The sequence below is a fragment of the Euleptes europaea genome, chromosome 4, assembly GCF_029931775.1.
Source record: "Euleptes europaea isolate rEulEur1 chromosome 4, rEulEur1.hap1, whole genome shotgun sequence".
Taxonomy (NCBI): Eukaryota; Metazoa; Chordata; class Lepidosauria; order Squamata; family Sphaerodactylidae; genus Euleptes; species Euleptes europaea.
Window position 1 is genome coordinate 52,674,341 of NC_079315.1, and position 24,695 is coordinate 52,699,035.

Below are 24,695 nucleotides of genomic sequence, written 5' to 3' on the forward strand. Positions count from 1 at the left end.
CGTGAGAATGGAAGGAGCAGGGAGGACAAGGGAGGAAAACTACCAGGTAAGAGGCAGCAAGAGAGTAAGCAGTTCAAATGAGCAAGTCAGGCAGTGGGGTAGAGATGGAGGGGGCAGACACCAGGAAGAGTAAAGGTAGAGAAAGGCAGGGGGGAAGAGGAATCAGGGACCAGTGATGGGATTTTTCACAGGTCCCCCTTATACAGATATATATACACACACACCATCCTCCCTGAGACTGAAGGCTTCCTAAGCAAGGAAGTCTGGTTTAGGAAGTCTTCAAACTAGATGAAATTCATTGTGATGTCCGAATTTGAACGCTATAGCAAATTGTTTTGTTAATGTGTGTGTGCTGTGGTTCATCCCCCTTCCAGGAGCCCAGAAAGAAGGTGCAGCAGGCTTTTTCAAAGGTGTTGGCAAAGGTTTAGTGGGAGCAGTGGCAAGACCCACCGGGGGAATAATAGACATGGCCAGCAGCACCCTTCAAGTAATTAAAAGGTAAGTATGCATTGACTATAAAGACTTGTGCTCCCTTGCAAAAAGTGAAGACTCTGAATGTATCGTCAGTACAGTACCTTGCAGCTGTGGAGAAGTTTACATCGGGACCACAAAACGCAGCATACAAACAAGGATAAAAGAACATGAAAGATACTGCAGACTTGGCCAACCTGAGAAATCAGCAGTGGCTGAACATGGACTGACACAAACAGGACACGGGTCTTATTCCAAGACACTGAAAGACTGGACAATTCTACCAACTATTTTGTCAGATTGCACAGAGAAGCCATTGAAATTCATAAACATCAGCACAACTTTAACAGAAAACAGAAATGAATAAGGCTTGGCTTCCTGTTCTAAAAAACCTCCAGACTAACAAAGACAACATTCAACAATAGCCATGCAGATTAGCTTTGGATTACACACATTAACAGATCACTTCAGGATACAATGGTTCCATATTAACATACCATACCCTCATTAGCACATTATCTTGATACTTACAGGACAATGATTAGCACATTACTTTTGCAGGACAATACTCAGCTCAAACCCAACCCCTTTCTGACTATATATTACTCTTCCTACACCCTTGACACTGAGAGACACTGTCCTTCAGTGTTACTACTCTGAAGATGCCTGCCACAGTTGCTGGCGAAACGTCAGGAAAGAAAATTCCAAGACCACGGTTACACAGCCCGGATAACCTACAAGAACCAATGTTGTTTTTTTAATTGGAAGATCAAGACCAACAATCAGTATAAGATTGTTTATTAGAAAAAACAGTCTAGCTGTTTAAAGTGTCTCTGTACTGACTGTCAAAACTTGGACAGAAGAAATACCCTCCCAATGAAAATACAGTACCATGCTTCTGTTGAAAGATGAATCAGAGAAAATTCATTCATTCTTGTTTTTATGGAAGTTTAGAATATATTTAAAACTTTCATAATATACATATTTAATCCTGTAATTTTTAGGCTCAGATTATTTGTAGTAGCAGTAGTAGCTGATGTTGTGGTTCTCTTATTATCTGTTGTGGCTGTTGTTGTTTTTTACTGGTCAGTGACCATATTAATAAATTATGTATGTAATCCTATCCTTTCTCAATACAAAGGTTTTACTTTTTTTCAGGGCTACAAATTCTTCTGAAGATATCATGAGTCTGCGTCCTCCCCGTTTTATCAATGAAGATGGAGTTATTCGGCCATACAGATTAAGAGATGGTGCTGGAAGTCAAATGTTACAGGTGAAGGAAGTAATATCACAAGAACAAGTGATATAATAATCATTTATTTGAATAGATCTGTATTTCTGTACAGTTTGGAAGAATTGTTCCTGTTTTAAGTTTTCTGGAATGTTTTAATACTTAGTTGTAACCACGTTTGCATTTACTTTACATGGATATGATACCACATCTGCCTCTTTGTTGAGCAGAGTAAAAACAATGGGCTGGATCCAGCTCAAAATTTCCTCTGACAGAAAGGGGGGGAGGCAATTTTTGCTGATTTCCTACCACTTGCTGCAGGCCCTTGACTCCCACCTGGTGCTGTTCCTGGGGTCCTATGCCCCCCAGCAGCAGCATTATGGGGGCATTTGGGGCTCTAGTGGAACAGGGAAGGCCAGGAAGTCCCAAGATTTACCATGGGAACAATTGTATGGTTCTGCACATAGCAGTGTATACATTTTTGCATACTGGAAACAGACTGAATTATTGCTTTAATTTTTATGTTGGAAATGTGGGCCAAATAATAGATCTGTTTCAAATCTGTTGAAAGTTCTTAGTATTTCAAGGAGTAAGAAACACAGCTATATGTGTATACAAATATGTTTAGTACTATTTAGTTAAGGCAGTTTCTTTTCATTTTGAAGGTATATAAAATATTTCAGCATTGTTTCTGATTTCACGTGTGTGTGGGATTTTCAATATAGACTGCAATCAGTTTTAAAATGTGTACTTGGAGATAATTTAAACATGCCTACAGTTAGGTATGAGGCATCTAGGGTTTGTTTGTTTTTTACTGAAATTTCTATTATTTTATTAAAAACATATATTTGAGAAATAGCCATAATCAGGGGATGTAAGTGGGCCAACAGATATTAGATTTTTCTGTCTGAGGTAAAAAGCAATAACAGATTTATCTGAGAATGTTTTTTAATGCCTTAACTGTCTGACAGAACCAAAAAAAGCCTTAATAACAAAAACAAGAAAAGCAAGTAATTTTAAGGACGAGAAGAGGTTTCTTAAACCAAGTACTTTTAAAAATCCTTTTATATTAATAAAGGTTTTTAATTTAAAACTTAATGTTCAGATGTTTCTTAATATTCATTGTTTCTGTATTGTTGACCAATATTTATTTAAAACAATTTATTAACAAAAAATCCAAAATATTGTGTGGATTGTCTCTTAAGGCTAACTATCTTATGACTATCCACCCTTTTGTCAAGAGCTCCATTTTCCATTTCTGGTCCTTGAATTTTAGTCTACAGTTTCCAATAAAATTCTTTTCATTTTTGATGTCCCCTTAAAGTCAGACTGTACTTTGAATTTGACGTAAAAAAGACATTTTCAAATTAACATGATAGTGTACCATTACTGATTTTCTTCTTTAAGAATCCTTAACAAATATTGCCAAAGCAATTGTTCAACTACTTCATCATGTGCCAAGGAAAGAACAAACCACAATTAGTTCCTACCTCGGTATTTAGATATAGTTGTGCAAATCAGATTAGACACAAGTTATGTCTATGTAGAACTGGCTCCTGTAATAATGTCTAGAGTATTGGGTTAGGCAGTTTATGCTTAGAGAGAGATTTCCATGAGAAAATCTTCTGTGGTGAGGGGTGCAACCAGATGTTAGACAGGAAAGAAATACATTTAAGGACTGACTTGTGATGTTTGAACAGGCAGGGATGGGAATAAAAAAATTTGTGTTTTTGATCAGTTCTATAGAGCTGGGGAAGGGAGCACTTGGACTTGGTCTCAGCAACTATATTGCCATACATGTGATCAAGACAAAAAAAAGTGTTAAGTTGACTGTTTACACTGCAGAATTCTCTTATAATCTCCTCTGCTGAACATGTAGCTAGTTGGGGATCTGGTGAGACAATAAAGCAGCCTTCACCATTTCCCTTGTAACATATCCAGTTGGTTGTAGATGCACATTAAAATAGGCTTGCCACTTGCTTGGATGCTACAGACATCCACCTCACGATGCAATACATGCACGGTATAGTGCATGTTCTGTGTAGTAATCATAGAAAGGATGGCAAACCAATCATTATAAATGAGTGGAGTACATGAGCTAGCAATTTGCTTGTAGTTTTCTGCTGTTCTTATTGTCTAGATCAAGAACATACATACTCCGTTATATAGTGCCAATTTTATGACCCCAGGATATGTTGTTGGTCATACAACTTAAATGAATTCACTGGTGTCTTTAAGACTGATGGACTTGGATAGGTTTATGGACATTTGACTCAGAAGAACATCATATCACAGCTGTTATTGTAGAAGCAGGAAGATTTGCAAATATTACTTTTTTAAAGTTACTATTCTTGTACAGATTGTTGAGTCATTGAGAATCTGAAACTGTTTCAAATGCAAAGCAGTCAGTCACATAGAAAAAGGTTCATAGATAAATTCCTCTGTTCTAGTGGAATGTGGGTGACTCCATTATAGTAACGTTGGAGCTTTTGGCAGAAGGCTGCTTGAGACAGAGGAAAGTGCCAACATTCGCATAAAGTAGTCTTGGGATACAACCATACAATTTTTAGAAATCTATTCTCCATATGTATGCATCATTTTCTAAGAACAAATTTAACAAATTTCATACATTCTTATCACTTCCAAAGTTGAAAAGAAATTGTCATGCACTTCACACACAATGTTGGGTTCAGACGTATTTACAGATCTGGAATTGATAGTGTCCATTTGGTATTGTAGTCCCTCAAGTAAAGAAGTAGATCTGTGGAATGGAAATCTGTATGGTTCAGAAAAATTGTTTCTTTTTTCACATACAGTATTTCTCAAATTAACTTGCAGTTGGTCTAAAATAGGAATTACAGTAGACATTGTCCAGTGTAGCCAAATATCGACAGTGATATTTACAGTACCTGTGATTTTTAACTCACATTAAAGTTAAGGGGCATTTGAACAAATATATGGGCGGGGATGCAGAACAAATAAATCTCAAATAATGTTGGCGTGTGTTATAATGCAGGATTATAATTGCACTAACGAGTTCTTCTGCATACTAAAATTCAAAAGTTACATTTCATCTTTCATTTTTAGTTTCTTTTGTATTTTTAAAAAAAACTAACTAAATTTTCCAGCTTCAACTAACCCTTCTGCTTCTTTCTTCTCTTACCATGCTTGCAGAAAAGACAGGCCTACAGAAAATGGACCCTGTGTCATATTAGTGGTAGTGATGATGAGAGTTAGAGTAACATAGGCTTTCTGTGTTGAATTATCAACAGTTCAATGTTGCTGCCTCTTTGTGAGTGTGACAGGCACACCAAAGCTAATATTACAATAACTGTTATAAAATTGTGTTTTTAAATATAGGTTTAAAATTATATACCAATGACATTTAAGCACAAATACAAAGAAATTTGTGATTTAATTATTTTTTTGCTGGAACAGCATTGTATGATCATAACCTTGTGAAAATGACTTTTTCAGTCAGATTATAATGTTCTTAAATAGTATATTTTTGTTTATATTATTTTAACTTTATGCTTTAAATTTAAAATAATTTGTGTACTTTTATAGACTAGACATTTTTAGATGTAAATACATGTTCAGTGTTACCTTATATGTAGGTTGTGTTTATTAATGTTAAATTTTAGATTCCTTTTAGGTATTTGAAATTATTGTCTGAATTTTCTGTAATAACAATAAATGAGTGTATAAGAAAATATTGATCAAATATTCCATCATTTCTTATATAATTTTCCCAGATTGTCCTTTTAAAAAGCTTGTTTTATCCAAATTTATTTTAAAAGGAACATTTATGTTTTGCATCCTTTCATTCTTGATGGTGTAGTTTAAAATGTTTTATTATTATTATTTGATCTAAATGTCTTGTGAAAGGAGGGGTGGAATATGGGAATTTTATTCTACCTCTCTAGTCCAGTGGAAAACCCTAGTACTTCATATGTAGGTTGTCTTTTGAGTTCTAGGGAAGGAAGTGCAACTGTTAAATATTTGTTCTGTAGACTAGAGCTGAACCTATAGGATCTTGAGTGAAAATGTTCAGCTGGTGTCAGGAATCATCCAGTTTTCCAGAAAAAAGAAGGCAAGAAGTTCTGACTTATTTGACTGAGTTGAGGAAATCTGCATCAGAAAATGACCAGGATAGCCCCAGGATAGCCTGATCTTGTCAGATGTCTGAAGCTAAGCAGGGTCGACCCTGGCAAATATTTGAATGGGAGACGCCCAAGGAATACCAGGATTGTGATGGGGAGGTAGGCAATGGCCAACCACCTCTGAACATCTCTTGCCTTGAAAACCCTATAGGGTTGCCTTAAGTCAACTATGAGATTGCTCTCACTCTTGCAGGAATTTGGCAAACTCAGAAGTAAGGCAGGAGAGGCGCAGTTTGAAATCTTTGGGTAGCCCTAACAAGTCTCCTCTTCATACATTCGTTAGCCACTGATGGTCCAAGATCATCAGTAGGTGCTTCATAAGGTCCTTCCCTCGTACAGTTTCTTGCACTGTGAGAAATTATGTGATTTATAATTACATAGGAATCTGCCTGCCTGAAGGATTGAGATGTTACAACATTCTCTATCATTTGAGCATAATAAAAGTTAGACTCAAGTTAATGTTGTTTCTTCAGTCTCCAGAAATAGACTAACTAGTTGTTTTCTGAATAAAAAGTTCCAGATTTGCAATCAGAAAGCTTGTTACCCTATCCTTTCGTTAATTTGCACACTCTTACTCTGTTCTAATGTGGGACACTAGGTTTTGGGGAATGGGGAGGGGAAGCTGCATTTATAGTTTCAGAGATTATTGATTGCCCAGATGGATGCATAGCTGCCTCTTTTAGGACTGGCTGTCCTCAATTATTGGATCCTACATGCTGACCAGAAGGGTGGTCATTGCCATATTTACCAATCTTCTCCTTATTGGTAAGAGAAATGAATATAATGGTAAGTCCAGAAGGCTTTGTGGGCCCACTCTGCAAGGTTTTCCTTACAATAAAGAGTGACAGGTGGGGGTTTGCTTCCACTCCCAGCCAAAACTATTCATTACTACAAGAAAAATCAGCAAACAACACCAAGGCAATGGCAATGTTGGGGGAATGAAAGCAAAGCCCCATTCATAAGCTGAAGTCAAAGACTGGGAAGCTGAAACAGTTGCTGTACTTAGATGCATGGACCAGGAGGGCAGTCCACTGGAGAGATGGAAAGTGCCGTGGATTAGCAGTAGAGCATCTGCAGAAGGTTGCAGGTTTAATTTCCAGTAAAATAATCTGGTAGTAGGTGACGTGAAAGACCTCTGCCTGGGGCCCTGGGAGAGCTGCTAGGAGGCAGAACAGATAGCACCAGCCTTCATAGACCAATAGTTTGACTCAATGTAAGGAAGCGTCATGTATTCATGAGAGGCACTATACACAAAAATCTGGGTTTGTTTTTTGGACCTCACCACCCAAGGATTTGCTTATGTTCCCAGCTTTTTTGGACCTCACCACCCAAGGATTTGCTTATGTTCCCAGCTTTTTTGGACCTCACCACTCAAGGACTGCTTATGTTCCCAAAGATAAACAAATTCCAAAAAGGAAGCACAGAAGGTTCTTCTTCAAAGGTTCTCCTTCTCAAGATGAAGTGTAGAAGTGAAAATAAATTAAATGAAAATAAATGCTATAGGAAAAATGAATGGCTCCTATTCCAGAAAGTGGGGAAGCTGGGCATGTTTGAAGACTATGGTAGGAGCAACCCAGCAAACAAATGTTATTTTCCACACATTAATTTTATGGTATCTATCAAACTTTTACAGCTCATTCCTGAGAGCTGCAGCAGCCAGGAACAGTGTGGCAGTGGGGGGGGGGGGGGGTTAAAAAGAAAAATAAGAAAAGGAGGGCACAGCTGGGGAAGGGGGCACTTGGCAGCTCTGCCCCCTGGGGGGGGTTAAAAAGAAAAATAAGAAAAGGAGGGCACAGCTGGGGAAGGGGCACTTGGCAGCTCTGCCCCCTAGAATGCCCTGGGAATGCCTCCCGGGACACCGGTGCAAAGACTTGCGCCAGCAGGAGGCCAATCTGGCGTCCAATGGCTGCTCTGCCATGGCAGTCCTGGGGGGCTGGCACAAGTGGCACCATGCCGGCGTCCATGCCAGTTTGCATGTCGCAAGTGGCACAGACGCCGGTGTAAGGGTCACAGTGCTTCCGAAGCCCATTCAGCCCCCAAGCTCAGGAATGGGCCGTTCGTGAAAATGATCTGGTATCTGGTTGATATGTGCCCACATGTCAGCTACAGACTTCAGTTTGCCATCTGCTCATTGTTTCTCCCATTTAAGGTAGCCTGCCTGTCATGGACTAGAGCCTGTGCTTTTTCTGTAGTAGCTCCCACACTATGGGACGGGCTCCCTGAGGAGGTAAAAGTGCACCATTGTCAGAAGTTGTTAGGCGGCACTGCAAAGCCATTTTATTTGCTAGGACTTTTATTGGGCTGTAAATTGCAGGTACTTTTCTTGGGGGAAGGGGTTAATTGGGATTTTATTGTGCTTTGTTTTTAAATTTGGAATTGAAAGCCCCCATGAATCATAAGGTTATAAATGTTTCATTCAATAAATAAATGAAATGAGTAGGACTACTACTATAACTAAGCATTTCTTTAATTCCACCAAGTAGAACGGATGGAGACTCTATAGAGATTTTATAATCCAGGTTGGGGAATAGTTGGGGAGCAAGTTGGGGAGCAAGGACTGCTGCTGGTAATATGGTAGCTCAAACCAACTGCAGTGAGTACAAAGGTCCACCTGCATTCTTCTGAGGGGGTCCTGTCATGTGCTACACTTTCATGCTGTCTTGGATCAGCAAGACTACATGAGATGTTGGTGGCCGTTAGGGCGGGGTTGCTAATCAATCTCCAACTAATGTTGCTAAGGATTTCAAGCCTCGGTTAGTGTCATTGTGTGTTGGGGGGGGGGGGAGGAAGACAGAATAAAAAGGTTAAAGGATGAAGAGAAAGTAAAGCTTGGGAGGGAGTGGGTTTTAAAAGGGAAAGCTGAAGACCAGGGAGGGAGGCAGCTGGGGGGAGGAACAGAAAATGGTGGGTGGGTGGGAGAGAAGGAAAGAGGAGAGTCCACTGTCACTGCCAGGAGAGAGCAGGAATGGGGAGATGAGATTTTCTCCTGCAAGTCCTCACAGGTCCCCCCATTTGTGTATTACTCACACATACAAATATATATGTGTGGCTGTGCTAGTAATGTTTCCTGATAAATACAAGGAGTAGCTAATGGTAATACCAATCACAATAGGCTGTCTTGGCTTTCCTGTTGCTTTTCACTTTGGAAAGAAATATGTGAAAATGTCGTCCCTTGCTAGGACCAAATTAATTGCTTGTATTTGCTTAAAGAGGGCAGCACACAAATTGGCAAGTCCATAGCAGAGCAAAGAAGGCTAAATGCTGCATTAATTGAGAGAGAGAGAAACAGGGCACATCGTAGCATTAGAACCCTGGAAATTCAGTGAAAATAGTTGGGATAAAATAACAGTGGAATAATAATATACATTGGAACATTTGAAAATGAATGCTGAGACTGAAGAATGCATCTATTCAACAGTAAAGAGCAGGTTGTATGACATGTTTCTAGATATAATAGGGCTAAATGTTGAAATAGATCTGCTTATAACTGCACCCAGTTACATCAAGTTACACTTTTCTTCCTGTGCTCAATATACCATTGAGTTGGCGAATAGAGATGGGTCATCTAAGGTCCCTGGTCCAATCCAGTGGAGAGATTTCCTAGCTTTCATGTGGGAGTTCTAAAAGGAAAGCAATTGAAAAGATGTCCAATACAACTTCCCTCTGCAACTAAAACTAATGTCTTCCGGTTATCCTGAGTACTAAAAGCATTTTAACATGAATATGGTCTTGGGGACACTTGCTATTAAAATAGTACTAGCACCATGCAGGGTACGAAGCCTGTGATTTAATACATTTCACCACAGCTTGGCCTAGTCACAGTTCTCTCTGAACTCTCTCAGTCCCACCTACCTCACAGGGTGTCTGTTGTGGGGAGGGGAAGGAAAGGTGGTTGTAAGCCGGTTTGATTCTTCCTTAAGTGGTAGAGAAAGTCGGCATATAATAACCATCTCTTCTTCTTTTTCTTCTTCTTCTTCTTCGAACTCACTGTGGCTTTAGTCAAGCCACTGTCTCCATCATAGCCATCCCACATGTAATATGAGAGTCTCTGACCTTAAAGGTTTGTACGGAGGATTACTTAGAGTATGTATATGAAGCACCATGAACAGTGAAAAATAATTTGTAGTAATATTTTTAATTTACACAGTGGAGTCTCATAGGGGAAAAAATTATGCTTGCCTTTCCTGTAAAATGTTTGATATAATTCAGTACTTGGAGTTTATAATATTTGATGGTTTGGAGTATTCTGAATGACTGTTTCATGTTTAAATGAAAATCAGCATTTTTATGAACTAAATGTTTTCATCTTATGAATAATCTTTTTTTTTTAATGTGGCATTTTCACAAACTTGATTTACTCAATCCTTTTAAAAGGTTTTCAAATGTTGTTTGCATAAGATGTGTATTTATCCTAATTTAAAATGTAAATTTAAACTTTCCCTTTATTTAAAACGTAATAGCTCTATCTAAAAATTGCCAGTTTTCTATGTGATGTGAGTAGATTGCTACGATTGAATTTTTATACAAGGTAAATAATTATCTTTCAATGCTATGGATTGTGTATATGGTGGTAGAGGTTTTGTTTTAGAAATATTTGTAGCTTTTGTGTTTGGGGCCACTTACTGGAGCTTATGCAGGAGCTGACAATTTATGCAGTTTATTTAAGAATGAGGAAGAGAATGGCAGTATGTTTGCATCAAATTGAAATTTTAATTGTGGTAGAGAAGTTCTATCTTATTTGCTGCATCTTGAAGGACCTGTGTACTCACCAGCCTGTCTTGCATGCTCTAAATTTCCAAAAGCTCCATTCAACTCCTTAATACTATGATATGAACTTTGAAACTGTCATATTTGAAAGCTTAGCTATACCACATTAACTGTCTTCTGGTCACTGACAGCCACATCAAGAAAGGATGTATGCACATCATCAACATGTACTGGAAATGCTTCTTGTCTTTTGAATAATTCTATATCTAAAATTCAGGCAGTCTGAGAATGCTGAGCACTCGCAAGATTGCAACTCCACTGAATAGTCCATTATTAGTTTTAGACATCGGGTCTGTTCTGGGGAAACACTGAGGCATAACTCTTCTCCCCTCCCTATGCTGGGAGGCATTTATGTGACTGTGGTAGCTCTTAGGCTGTATAATTTGTAAAGCCTCATTCTTTTGGGGATCAGAGAGATGCTTACTGCAACTCAGGGGGATGCAATTAAGTGAATTCTCTCCACAGGGAAGGAGGATTGCTCAAGCGCCTGAGAGATGTTTCCAAAGCTATGTTGGAGCCATATTGTGCTTCTGGAAGCTCCTTATGTGGTCTACTCATGTGAGCAGAGTAATTTGGAGCAGGGAGCCTGCATAGGAAGGAATCTCCTGCTCCTTCCGTGGATGGGAAATCTACAACTTTCAGTTTTTCAGTGGGCAGAAGTAGCAAAGTCCTAGGTTCGCTTCTGCTACATCACACTGCTCTCATGATTAGACTCCTTGCAGGGTGGCATTTATTCACAAGTCAGTCTCTGATGGTTTGTAAGAACTGGCTCCAAAATTCATGCCAGGTTTAGAATCTAACAGCTAAACTAGTCTGTTGTAAAGAAAGGGACCAATGATAGAACAAACATTAATGTAAACATACTTCCCTGTCTTGTGCCATATGAACGACAACATCTGTAATCAGTTGTGAAACTGTCTGGATTCTGTGTGTAAAGTGGGATAGTTCCTTGGTCTTACCGTATAACAACCGATTAAGCCAATTGCTTATGTTAACTGCAAGATGGGCAGCCGGGTTATAGGGGGCCACTTTAGGTGCTTCAGCAAAAGCAAAAAGCTTATTATTCTATAGTAACAGTGGAATCCAAGGCTAGCCACGTGGTGCAAGTCCACATGGCTTGTTATTAAAATGCCTTATTACGTGTGTTCCTTTAATATTAAGGCTTTGCTTATTAGCAAGCATGGCTGCCCTCTAGTGGTCCTTTACGTGTAGCACCAGAGGCTCCTGGCGGCTTCATCTTGTGTGTGTGTGTGTGTAAAAGCTCCCCTTTCCACAATACCTGTGCCATGCAAATGCTTGAAAAGAATGATGGTACAAAATAGCACAACTAGCTACATCAGATCAGGGTCCTAGTTTGTGGGGGGTGGGGGCATTGCTTGGATGCTGTGCTCATTATGCTGGATCATATTAGGTTCTGCTAGAAATCTAAAATGTCTCTCAGAGGAATTTAAATTAATATATAAGAATGAATCACTGCTTAAAACCATGGAAGTTTTCCTAATATTAATGATAGTAGATCTCAGAGCAGCTGTTGTAATGAAAATATGAGGATTGTGTGTTGCTGATGAATGTAGTATATATGTAAAACAGAATTTAGGGGGAGGAATCTATCCACATGGGCTTTTTAAAGGTCCCATAATAAGTTGAAATCGGTAATGTTATTAAATATAAAATAAATTGGTCTCCCCTAGGCTATTGCATACACATTTCTTTTTCCTTTTAGAATATTGAAAATGGAAGATTTGCAAAACTGAAATACTTCACACATGCCATGATTAATAATACAGATTTGCTGATGGTAACAAAAAGGTAAGGTTTCCCTTTTGTCTGCATAAACTGCATACCTGGCTTCTCTTTTAGCGCATACTTTGCTCAGTTAGATTTTTTAATCATTTTTATATTTCCCGCTAAGTGCTAAATCAAGGAAGTGCTGGCATCTTTGAAAGTATAGCTTCTACAGTTGGATATCAAGGTTCTGGAGTCTTTCTCCTGTGGAAGGAGTCTTTATCCAGCATAAGAGAAGTGTTCCATTGGTAAAAGGATCCCTGCCCAAGAGGAGAACTCCACCACTGGAGGAAATAGAACCTTTGAATCCAAACCTCTATATTTTAAATGTGTGAAAAAGTAGTAGCCAGTTTGGTTGTGGTTTTCTCGTTTCTTCAACACACTTTCTTGGCAGCTTTGTTATGATTAAGGTGGGAAGAGGAGATGAGAATTTTAGTTTGGAAGTCTAGAACTGAATACATGAGAGTTAGAGTATCATAATCTGTCTTTGAGTGGTCATTTGTGCAGTCCCTCATATGACTTCTATACCAGCACACTGTTCAGATGACCACTTGAAGACCACCAGTTTACAGGTACTCAACCTATTTTTCTTGGGACCAGTTATCTTTTGTTTCCTTCAGCTTCAGTGCTCACTTTTTATTAATAATAATTTGACATTCTTCCAACAATGCTATTCTTCCTTTGTTTATGCTGATCTAACTACAGTTTGTGGATACCACAGTCTAGTACTCATACTGAGATCCCACACCAAGAGCTTTTTCATGCACTTCAATAAGAATGCGGAGGTTTCTGCCCCTCTTTATTGAAGTGAAAGGAAGACTTTCGTAAGCAGTTCTTTTTACTCATTAACAAGGGTGTTGAACTCCGTTGTTATGAGAATCGGATGTTAATAAATGTCAGTTGGTCGGTCCGGGCCATGTGTATGATAAAATTTAATGCCGGATACCGGATATAAAACTTTATGAAAGACCAGGCAAAACCAGTTAATTATATTATTTTATTTACTTTATTTTTTATTTAAAATACAAACATAAAACAATAACACTCTTACTGTAATTTCTTTTATTTAACAATCTTTGATCATTGACACCTTGGGACTGGAGGAGGTGGCTGCTTCAGCTGGCTTGTGGGCTGTATAAGAGCCCTCAAGGGGCCAAATCTGGTACCCGGGCCTTATGTTTGACACCCATGCACTACAGCTTGATACAATTCTTGATACTAGAGGCATGTGCTTGTGAGGGTACGCATAAGCGTTTAGTAATTTTAATGAGTTAACAAGTCTAACATTGGAAAGAAAATGGCAGTTTGAAAGCAAAAGTAGTTATTGAGATAACAGAGAGATTCAGCTGGACATGGCTGAGTCATTGAGCATGCTTAAAGCAGTTCTTGGCCGTTAACGCATAGGTGCTAAACTCCCTGGCTTTTGGCAAATTTATTTATTTATTTTATTTCTTAGACTTCTGACCCGCCCTCCCCAGCAAGCTGGCTCAGGGCGGGTAACATCATTTAAAAGTACAACAGCCAATATGTATATCCATAATAAAACCAACAATAAAATTCTAAAACCTAACATAATGACGCACCAAGTCTCAAAAAGCTATAGGCACCGTACAGGTGGCAACCCTTCACTTTATATTGTTCCCATTCAAGGGGAAGAAGGGGGGGAGGCCAGTAAGATGGTATATGATAGGATAAGCTGTTATAAGCGGCTGTCCTCAGTTGTAAGCCTGGTGGAAAAGCTCCGTTTTCCAGGCCCTGCAGAAGGCTTTCAAATCCCGCAGGGCCCTGATGTCACTAGGCAGAGCATTCCACCAGGCCAGAGCCAGGGCCAAAAAAGCCCTGGCTTTTGTCGAGGACAGCCACACGCTCTTGGGGCCAGGGACCACCAGTATATTCTCTTTGGACAATGTTAGTGTCCTTCGGGGGTACTGGGTAAGGCTTTAAAGGTAAAAAACAGCATCCTGATCCTGATCTGATACTCCAGTACAGTTGGTAAAGCACTGGCTTTATATGCTCCATGGGCAAGGCTCCCGTCAGGAGCCTTGCCACTACATTCTGAACCAGCTGGACCCGTCGGATCAGTCTCAAGGGCAGCCCTACATAGAGCAAGTTACAGTAGTCCAGCCTAGAGGTGACCATCGCATGGATCACCGTGGGTAGGTCAGGGCGGGAGAGGTAAGGCACCAGCTGCCGGGCCCTGCGGAGATAGTAAAAAGCCGCCTTGAACACGGCTGCTTCCTGGGCCTCCATAGATAAGGAGGCATCCAGGATCACACCCAAATTCTTGACTGCAGGTGCAGATCTTAGTTGCACACCATCAAGAGCCGAAGCCAGCACCCCAACCCCAAACAGCCCCGGCCGAGCCACAGGACCTTTGTCTTCGCTGGATTCAACTTCAGCCGACTTTGCCTCAACCATCCAGTCACGACCCCCAAGCACCCAGCCAGTGTGTCTGGGGCGGAGTCCGGGTGGCCGTCCATCAGTAGATAAAGCTGGTTTCAGTGCCCGAAACTCCAAACCAGCTGGGCAAGGGGGTGCATATAAATATTAAACAACATGGGGGAGATAATTGCACCTTGCGGCACCCCACACACCAAAGGGTGCCGCTGTGAGACTTTATCCCCAAGTGCTACCCTTTGTCCCGGACCTTGTAGGAAGGAGCAAAACCATTGATGGGCTGTGCCCGAAATCCCAATGTCGGCAATGCGGTGATCTAAAAGATCATGATCGACCGCATCGAAGGCTGCTGACAGATCTAAAAGAATCAGCAGCCCCGACCCGCCTCGATCCAGCTGTCTACGGAGATCGTCTACAAGGGCGACAGAGCAGTCTCTGTCCCATGGCCAGGGCGGAAGCCAGACTGAAATGGGTCTAAGACCAATGCATCATCTAGGAACCGCTGCAGCTGCTCAGCAACCGCTCTCTCAACTACCTTACCCAGGTATGGTAAGTTAGATACCGGGCGGTAGTTGGCGAGGTCTTTCAGATCTAAAGATGGTTTCTTTAAGAGCGGTCTTACTACTGCCTCCTTGAGTGCCCCCAGGAAGGTCCCTGATCCTAGGGATCTATTGATGATTTCACCCAGGGGTGCCCGCACCGCATTGAGACTGGCCTTTACCAGCCACGATGGGCACAGGTCAAGGAGTCAAGTAGCAGGCCTTACAGCCAACAGAGTCCTGTCCACATTGGCTTCCAAAAGCTGGCTGAAGTGGTCCAAAATGGGACCAGAAGACGGGCAAGGGGCCTCTAGTTCCCTAGTTCTAATCAGCCTACACGTATGGCCTGCGTGATTGACCCACCCAATACCGGAACTTCCCCAGGTCTGCAAAGTTCTGGTTTGCAGCAACTTAAATTTAAAGCCGCTGCAACTGCGAGAGCTTCCCGGAGCGTTTCAGCATCCAGGTCGACTCCCTTGCCAGAAGAAGCCTAGCAGGCCTGACAGCTGCAGTAGGGCCCCCCCAACCCCGTGGCCCCCCCTCTCTCCCTTTCCCCCCCTCCACCTGACGCCGGCTTCCTCTCACCTCCACCCGGCCGCAGCAGGCTTCCCCTCACCTCTGCCCAGAGACGGCGGGGTGGAGGAGAGCAGAGTGGCGGTGGCTCTGGCCAGGCGCTCCTTTTTCCCATGCGTGCAGTTTTGGGGGGAAATTGTGCTATATTAGAGGGACAAATCCGAACACACCCATGCATTAATGGCCTTTGAATCCCAACCTTAATACTGAATGACAAGCTGATGGTGCAAGTTAGATTTTCATATCTTGGTAGCATTTCATTTAGAAACTTCGAAGTGAAAGATGTTGTTCTAATGTGTTCTAGAATAAAGTGGTTACAAAACTCAACAATTTTAGTATGTTTTCCCAAGGGATGCAGAACTAAAATATTAGAACTTTACTAAAGAATTTAAGCTCACCTTAACTATCCTTTGTTTACTGCTGGGTTTTTCAACATATGAAATAAAGAATCATTTCATAGTCTCTACCCCTCACATTGATGGGCTTTACATATTTTCCAATGATATGAAAAATTCTAGAGCTTCATTGAGGCACAAAAATCTTCCTTCAGAGCTGCACCTTTGGACTGTGGATGCCTAGAGGAGGAGCTGCATCTTCCTGATAAGTTTTCCTTTACCCTTCATAATTGAAAGAATTACTGGAACCTCCTTGGAAACTATCACCTATCATACTGCAGCCACTGGAACCAATCACTAAGATCATCCATTCCTCTACCAGCACAAACTGAGACATCTGTGCTTTCAGTGCTGTCCACCTCTTGAGAGTCCAATAGAAGACTCCAGTGTTTCAGGCCCTTGAGAGGAGTTGCCAGGAGCGGGTGAGGGATTACCAGTTTGCCTTGATGCCATGGAAATGCCCTCATCCAGTACAGAGTGTTGCCCTTCATCCTCTGCTAAATTGAGGGTTTTCACCAAGTAGATGGCAGTGGTGGCAGGGCACCTTCGATGTCCAGGGGTTACAGTCTTCCCACAGAGAACATGAAGTAGACAGGTTGTTTGCCTGTAACTGTTGTTCTTCAAGTGGCCACCTGTGCCTTCACACAACCCAGCCACTTTCCCTACAACATGTGCCTTTAACTTGCTGCAGCGTCATCATTTTGGAAGGATGTGAGCAGGAAGGAATTACTCCTCTTCTCTGATTGTGCACAATCTGAAACTGCATACCTGAGGGAATGAAACTTCCTTGCCAAAAAGCTAGCTCTAGAAGTTTCTGAATCATTGGCTTTGGGCAGGCACAAAGCCAGACAGTGTGAATGCAATGGTTGAAGAACAACCATTACAAATAAGCAACCTGTCTTTATAACTCTTTATGCAAATTGTTCATTTTATGTTGACTTCAGTATCCAGTAGATGAGGATTTTGAAAAATCAGTTGACTAATGTTTTAAAAAATCTCACAAATTTCATTAAGTTTGGCAAGTCTTCTTGAACAAATTGTCAGCTGTGTGTAGATATCATTGCGGGATTTAAAGAATTTAAAACTGAATAAAGAGTAGTGAAGTTAGGGCAGTAATCCCCAGCATGGTGCCCATGGGTGCCGTAGTGCTCACTGGTTCCTTCTTTCCCAAAGCAAAGAGACATTCCTGGTTTTCCTCCACTTTAATAGATTATGTCATTCTACCAAAGGGTTCAGGATTCATGATCTCTGTAACTGCAAGGAGCACCATTTGGAAACAGCTGCCTCCATCATAGAAGGATGCTTTGTTTTGGAGTATCTTACTATTTTACTGAATCTCTCACTATGTTGTGATTGGACCCATACCCCATGGCAGCTATTTGGTCGTATTTCCCACTGACCTTAAAATTCCAAAAGTGCCCACAGGTTGTACAAGGTTAGGGGAAACTACATTCTTGACTGGGAATTAAGATCACAGGGAGAGGCCTTGTCTGATGGGCACATGAGAGAGAGCCTTTTGGTGGCAGCTCCATGTTTATGGAACAGCCTTCTCGGGGAGGTGCACCTGGGCCCTCTCACTTTCAGTCTTCAGGAGGCAGCTGAATTCAATTTTATTTAGGACGGCATTTGACTAATTTAGTTTTTATTTATTGGCAGTCCTAATTGAGATTTTAATTTCTGGTGTTTTTACGTGTGTTTATAGACATTGTTTTATTTACATTGTAAGCCGCCTTGAGTTCCACAAGGTAGAAAGATGGCTAATAAATGTTTTAAATAAATAAATAAAAGAACAAAGCTTTTTTAAAAATCAAGAGTTATGCTATGGTTGTATTTCTTTCTACAATTTTAACAGTTTCTTTTCCTGTATTGTTTAGTGGAATATTGTTTGTGACAAAAGGCACATTTGGACAGCTGACATGTGAATGGGAATATTCATATGATGAATTTACTAAAGAGCCATTCATTGTTGATGGACGGAGATTGCGCATAGAAGCAAAGGTATGATTATGGATCCTTGCCTTTTTAGTGAAAAATGTTACTAGAGTCATTAAATAATATTTTAATGGCCAAAGTCCCTCCTCCTCATTTTTTTGCTTGTGATAGCATTAAACAGACAGTTGGATTTCCCAAGCTAAATGAATGCCACCTAAGAAAAAGTATTTTAAAATTCTTTGATAGATTACTACAATTATTAAAACTAATAAAAAGGCAGGTGCCTGTGAAATTCCACAGTTACACAAAAGATGGGACATTAGCCCCTTTTCTAATTATTCCTGCTCTTTCCTCTCCGTTGCATGCTATCATTGCCTTCACCTTGCCCTGTGTCCTCAGGAGAGCCTCCTTTGGGATGTGAACATATTTTCTGTAGGGCTGCAGAATCTTGTCCAGCCTCCTTTTGACATTTGAATAGTGTAAGATGTGAAAAAGGTTCTGTGCATGCCTTTCCAAATGCTTCACTCTCCTTTGGCTAGGAGCATTCCCCAAGTACTCTGATTATGCTTCTGTGTGCCAGTCCTGGAAACACTGGCATGAGTTGGGCAACGATGAAAGTACTTAGATACTCAAGACATTTTAATCCTAAAAGGCTCTACAATTACCTTTTTTGTCATGATGGAGCATTCAAAGGCATTACTCATGTTGTCCTTTCAAAATTACTTGTCTTAGAAAGAAAGCTTGGGTTATGTACCCCCATTTCTCTGCATCGAAAACACCTCCCCATATGTTTAATGATTAATTCGTAATTGGACTGATTTGAGTATACAACTTATACTCAATACTTATACTCAATAATACTTATACTTATAATACTTTGAGAACCGATTTAGAAGTCTTCTCAAGCCTATTTGAGTTCAGGACATTAGGATGGCATCATCCACATAGAGGAGTAAGGTTAGTGCCTTTGAAGACAAAAATGGAGGCTGAAACTCTGCTGAGGAGATGTTGGCTGAAAGGTCATTCAAATACAATTTAAAGTAGGATAAGAAATGTTTTAAAGAAATTATTTTCAATTGATGTAATATGGAATTGATGGAAAGGAAGAATGAACTGAAATTACTTGGGCAGCCCATTCCTGAAGGGAGGGGCGAAGCTCCTTTGGAGCTGGTGTGATCCCACACCAGCGTAGGTGCCACCTTATCACAGAATGAGGTGGCATCTACGCCGGCACGGGGGCAAACACGCCAGCATCCAGGCGCCACTGGCAGGGTTTTCCCAGAAGGGAAAACCCATGTCGGCTTGGGGGGCATTCCTGGGGCTGGAGCTGCCTTTAGGCAGCTTCCACAGCCCTTTTGCTCCAGGAACGCCCCCTTGAGCGGCAGCGGGGCTGTGCCACCTTTTTTGGTGGGGCAGCCTCACGGTTTTCAATGGGGCATTTTCCCCTTTTTCCCTTTTTTATTTTAAAAAATGCTTTTGTTGTGTCCGCGGTGGCCAGGAAGCCTCTGAGGAGGCGGTGTGGCTCCGCTGCTCCCGGCCACTACAGATATAACCCCCCCCTTCAGCATTGCTCTCATAGTGTTATAAGCAAAGAGCTAAAATAGTAAAAGATTTTTTTTTAAAGAAACTGGATCAATATAGGTATGAGCTCTTACGTCAGGAAGGTAAATCACAAGATTGCTGTTTACTTTGAAAACCTGATTTCCTGTTTTAATGATCAACTTTATTTTGTAGGAGCGAGTTAAGTCTGTGTTCCATGCCAAAGAATTTGGAAAAATAATTAATTTTAGAACGTCAGAAGACGCCAAGGTGCGTAGCACAGACCACAGATACTCATATATTGATATCATGATTGAAATACATTTGCTTGGAAGTAATAATCACAGTCCTGCATCATGAAGCCTATTCACATGCTGATATATAGATAAAATGTCCCTTCTGAAGGGTGAGAGCTCATAGAGCTGCCCTAGCCTGCAATTACTTAGCTTCCAGTTCAACTCAGACCAGAAGCCAGAAAATGTGCTGATTGGTTGCTGGGAACCAATAGTTCAGTTCTAGTAACCCTAAATGGCTAAATACCATCAAGTAGGTACAGTCCTACTGTAGTCATTATAGTTACTTGTTATAAAATTGAGCTGCTTTTCATTTCCATAGCAAAGAATTTCAGCATAGACACACAGATGCTAGTCTTTGTCCATAGACAATACCAGTCTATCACAGTTTTCAGTGTGGCACTGGTCTTTTTCTACTTGAGTGGCTCTGAAAGTTTCAGGTCACTTCCCACCTTGGTTCAGCTGGCCTTTAGCTAGAAGTTATTAATCAATAAGGAAGCTTCTTTCTTTCTTTCTTCAGTGCTAAATCCCTTCCAATTAAGGGGTGAGATTAATTAGAACCTGGGCCAGGGCATGTTGAGTTGTGCTGCAAAATCAGCTACCCTCAGATGCCTAAAACCTTGGAGGCCATGTACAGACAATGCAAACATTTTATTGGAAATATTTCTTTTATCAGAGGTTTGGATCGTATGATTATGGGTGGTGAAAGTCAAATTAAGGCACACGCACAATAAATAGACAAAGTCCTTTTGTCTTAGCAAAAACAAACTTTACTCACTATAAAATAGGGTAAGGTACACTTGAGGTTAAAATAATAAATCCTTACTACATATCTAGTTTCCTATACTTGCCAGAAAAGTTCTGGCAGTTACTAAACTTAAATACATGGCATCTCTAAATTACAGAGTTGCCCCATCTTTACTGTTTGAGGTCCAAAAAGCAACTAACTCTGCTCTTTCTCTTTAGACAAAGAAAGAGCTGTAATAAGCAGATTATGAGTATGTGACAAACAACATCTTTGCAACTGATCCCTCCTGACCAATAGCTAATTGACACATTGGAGGTTACATCACCTTCTTGAACTGGTCAGCAGGTCCATACAATCATTATTAACCCTTGTCTGTCTGACATGTAACGAAGCTCGCTATCTAATCCCCAACACATTTTCCTTACAGTTCTGATTGCATTGTTCTGAGGACATGAGAAGACAAAGGTCTACGGGTGAAATGAACATTTTGCTGAGTGTACTCTGAAAAGGGGCTGTCTTGTACATAGTACATGCAAGAGAACCATGAGTTTGGGGGACCATGAAAAATGCTAAGTCAAAATGGGGTTGCTAAAGTTTGAGAAGTGCTGTCTATAGATATAAATATATGATTTGTCCAGCAATGTTTCTGTGTTAAATATTTAGTTGAAGGATATATTTTTAAAACAATTTTCCTCTTGAATTTCCACAGTGGATCCTGTCTAAGCTGGAAGAAATAAGAGAGAGCCACAGTCAATGATGGCAACCTGTTCAAGATCCAAAGATACACTGAAAATGGATTGCACAATTCAAACTAATTACATTTTAATTGCTGCTGGGAGTTTGATGCTGTTTTAAAAACAAAGGGTGTGGGACTTAGTTGAATGATCAAAAATGACATTGAATCTTCCACACAAGCAGAGTGAAAAAGGCTGCCTTGGTCAGTGTGATGCATTCTACAACTGAGACACTCTGCCAAATTTTGGCTTGTATTTAAAACTAGAGTATAAAAATTACTTCCCCTGTTTATTCTCCCAGGATCTATAGAGAATATAGCCTAAAGCAATCTTGTGATTTTATGTGGTAATAATTTCTGTTTCTAAAATACACACTTTAGTTCTGACTGTTTTCACTGGGTCTTTAACTTGCTACCATTGCCACACTCACACACTAATATTTACTGAAATTCAGTTAAATTCTTCAGGGAACGACTGATTTAACCAGCACTGCTCTTATACTTTGAATAACTTTGCTGACCAGTTAACTCAAAAGAAATCTTTTTATTTACTACTATACATCATGAGGTTATTTAGTTTTTTATACAAATAAACAGTTTGTGGTACTATAGTATCATTTTTAGCATTCACTTTTTATATGATACAAAAAAATAGCGAAGGGTTCTGGTGCCTCATGATAGTAGATGTACACATACAAAGATGTGTATTTATTTTGTGTTTACTTATAACTTGAGAAGAGATGTGCCTTTGCAGTAATGCTTTGAATGGCACGGTCTTTACTTTCTCATGATCAATGGAGTGACAAAAATCATGTTAGGCAGAATGTTTTGAATAATATTTGGATTTATATACTATTGTAAGCCAATTTAACTGAAAATTCCAGGACCATGCTAAGTGCATCACCTTGAATAGAAAATACCATAGAGATCATTCATTAACACTTGATTTCAGCTTAAATGCTAAACAATTCTTAACACTTTTTTTCATGCAGACTTGCAAAAAATCTGAACAATTACTGGACCTCGGGGTGGGGGGGTTGTGCAAAAACACAGTTTTATAAATGATTATGTTAAGCTATACAGTAATGCCTATAATGCGATGGCTGTCTGGATGAGCTGCTCTGTGAAAGGGAAAAGGAAAGCAAATATATGTAAATGTATTGCCTAATTCAGGTTTGAACTCCCTGGATGGTTTGATGCATGTAGTAAGTATCTATTGCCAGAATATTCTTTCCGAAGTGCTGTAGGGGGGACATGTTGTTAGTGCAGTTGGTCCTCCTGAAATTGCTGGTGGTGCTTGAGCTACCCTAACTGTAGCTTTGTTGTAAAAGCTAAAATATAAATGGCATGCCAAACTGTAATTGTATGTATTTATTTATACATAGTCTTGCTTGCTCCATTAGGTAACCACCTCTGCTGGTTACAGTAATACATTGCAGTTTCCCCCTTAACACATTATTCTTTGCTATACCAAATGTAAATTAAATGAATCATACCGGAAATGCCAAAGTGGTAGTTGTGCTATGTGAGTCAAGAATATGAAATCTGCCTAGCTTCATTGATTTAACTGGATATCCTATCACAGTCGAGCATTTACATTTTCAGCCATAGCCTTCGTTGCTGACCAACTGTGTGGCTCTTTCTAAGTATCTAAAATGAATATTTCCATGGGCCTCGGTCTCCTTAGACTGGCTTTCCCTTTCCTTTTGTTTCTGATAATGGCTTTCTGGCATCTAGTATATCTGCCAGATTCATAGACAGGCTGGGGGGCGGGAATCACACACACACCACACACCAGTTGCTAAACTGGGCACATGTATGCTATTCTTATACTTGGCCACAGACAAAAGCTCCTGCTAGGAGCAATTAGAATGCAAAAAATTCAGCCCTATATCTTAACAAGTTGGTTTTGGGAAAATTACGCTTTTGTGAAAAGGCGCCCCCATATGCTCAGATGTGTTTTTATGTCAAATTAAACTACCTTTGGCACTCTTTAAAACCTTTTTTTTACTTCTGCACTACAAAGATCAAAAGCATTTGCTTTTGAAGAAATCAGCTTTCTCTGGCTTTTGCAATTTAGCGATCATAAGCTTTGCTTCTGACCCACACCGAACATAAATGGAAGGGAGTTTTTTCTCCTCTCCCTTTTGCGACTTCACTGCTTAGTTGTTTTGCCGCAGATGTTGTGGTTAGAATTGACTCTCAGCTGATTTCCCAGATAAAATGTGAGTAGACTTCTGACCAACAAGAAGAGTTGGTTTTTATACCCTGATTTTCTCTACTTTTAAGGAGTCTCAAAGCGGCTTACAATTGCCTTGCCTTCCTTCCCCCACAACAGACACCTTGTGAGGTAGGTGGGGCTTAAAGAGTTTGGAGAGAACTGTGACTAGCCCAAGGTCACCCAGCAAGCTTCATGTGGAGGAGTGGGGAAACCAAACCGGTTCACCAGATTAGAGTCCACCACTCATGTGGAGGTGTGGGGAATTAAACCCAGTTCTCCAAATTAGAGTCCTCTGTCCTTAACCACTACACCACGCTGGCTCTCTGCAGACTTGTTTTCAGGTATTTTAGTTGTTTTGACTCACTCTGAAAGTATCCCTGATTATCTCATAGTCTGATCCTGAGCATCCAACAAGGTAAATTCAATGGCTGAACAGGTTCATGGCATCCTTAATTTTAACTTGCTCCACAAAAGGTGCATCACTACTTAGTTTCTGACAAGGTGCACATGTACTTACTCCAAAGAAATGAGAGGTAGTACCACAACTACCAACTGCATGTGCAAAATGTAATTTCTTTGCTTCACAGGTTTCCCTAGCAATGGTTGCTCAGAGTTTTGCTTTCATCCAAAATGTAAGATTGAATTTTAATTTTTTAAAATTTTGCCATCAAGTCACAGGTGACACTTATGGTGACCCCATAGGGTTTTCAAGGCAAGAGTCTTCCATCCAAATACTGGCTAGGGCCAGCTTTGCTTAGTTCTCAAGATCTGACAAGCCTGGGCTATCCCATTCAGGGCAAGACTGAAATAGTCAACACAAATACAAACACAAAATAAAAGACTGGGGTATGCAGAATCCTCAATAGTAGTGCATGTTACTGTGCAATGTACTGCTATTCTAAAAATGG

At 40.4% G+C, this 24,695-nt stretch overlaps 1 protein-coding gene across 1 annotated transcript in view; it reads left to right on the forward strand.

Annotated features, from left to right (window-relative positions):
* VPS13A (vacuolar protein sorting 13 homolog A) overlaps positions 1–21,692 on the forward strand; it is a 173,272-nt gene extending 151,580 nt beyond the window's left edge. The window contains exons 67-72 of the mRNA XM_056849248.1: positions 375–498; positions 1,630–1,744; positions 12,356–12,441; positions 18,196–18,319; positions 19,988–20,062; positions 21,543–21,692. Of these exons, the coding sequence (XP_056705226.1) occupies positions 375–498; positions 1,630–1,744; positions 12,356–12,441; positions 18,196–18,319; positions 19,988–20,062; positions 21,543–21,590 (572 nt within the window). The 3' untranslated portion in view covers positions 21,591–21,692. The remainder of the gene's footprint in view (positions 1–374; positions 499–1,629; positions 1,745–12,355; positions 12,442–18,195; positions 18,320–19,987; positions 20,063–21,542) is intronic.
* The last annotated feature ends 3,003 nt before the right edge of the window (positions 21,693–24,695 follow it).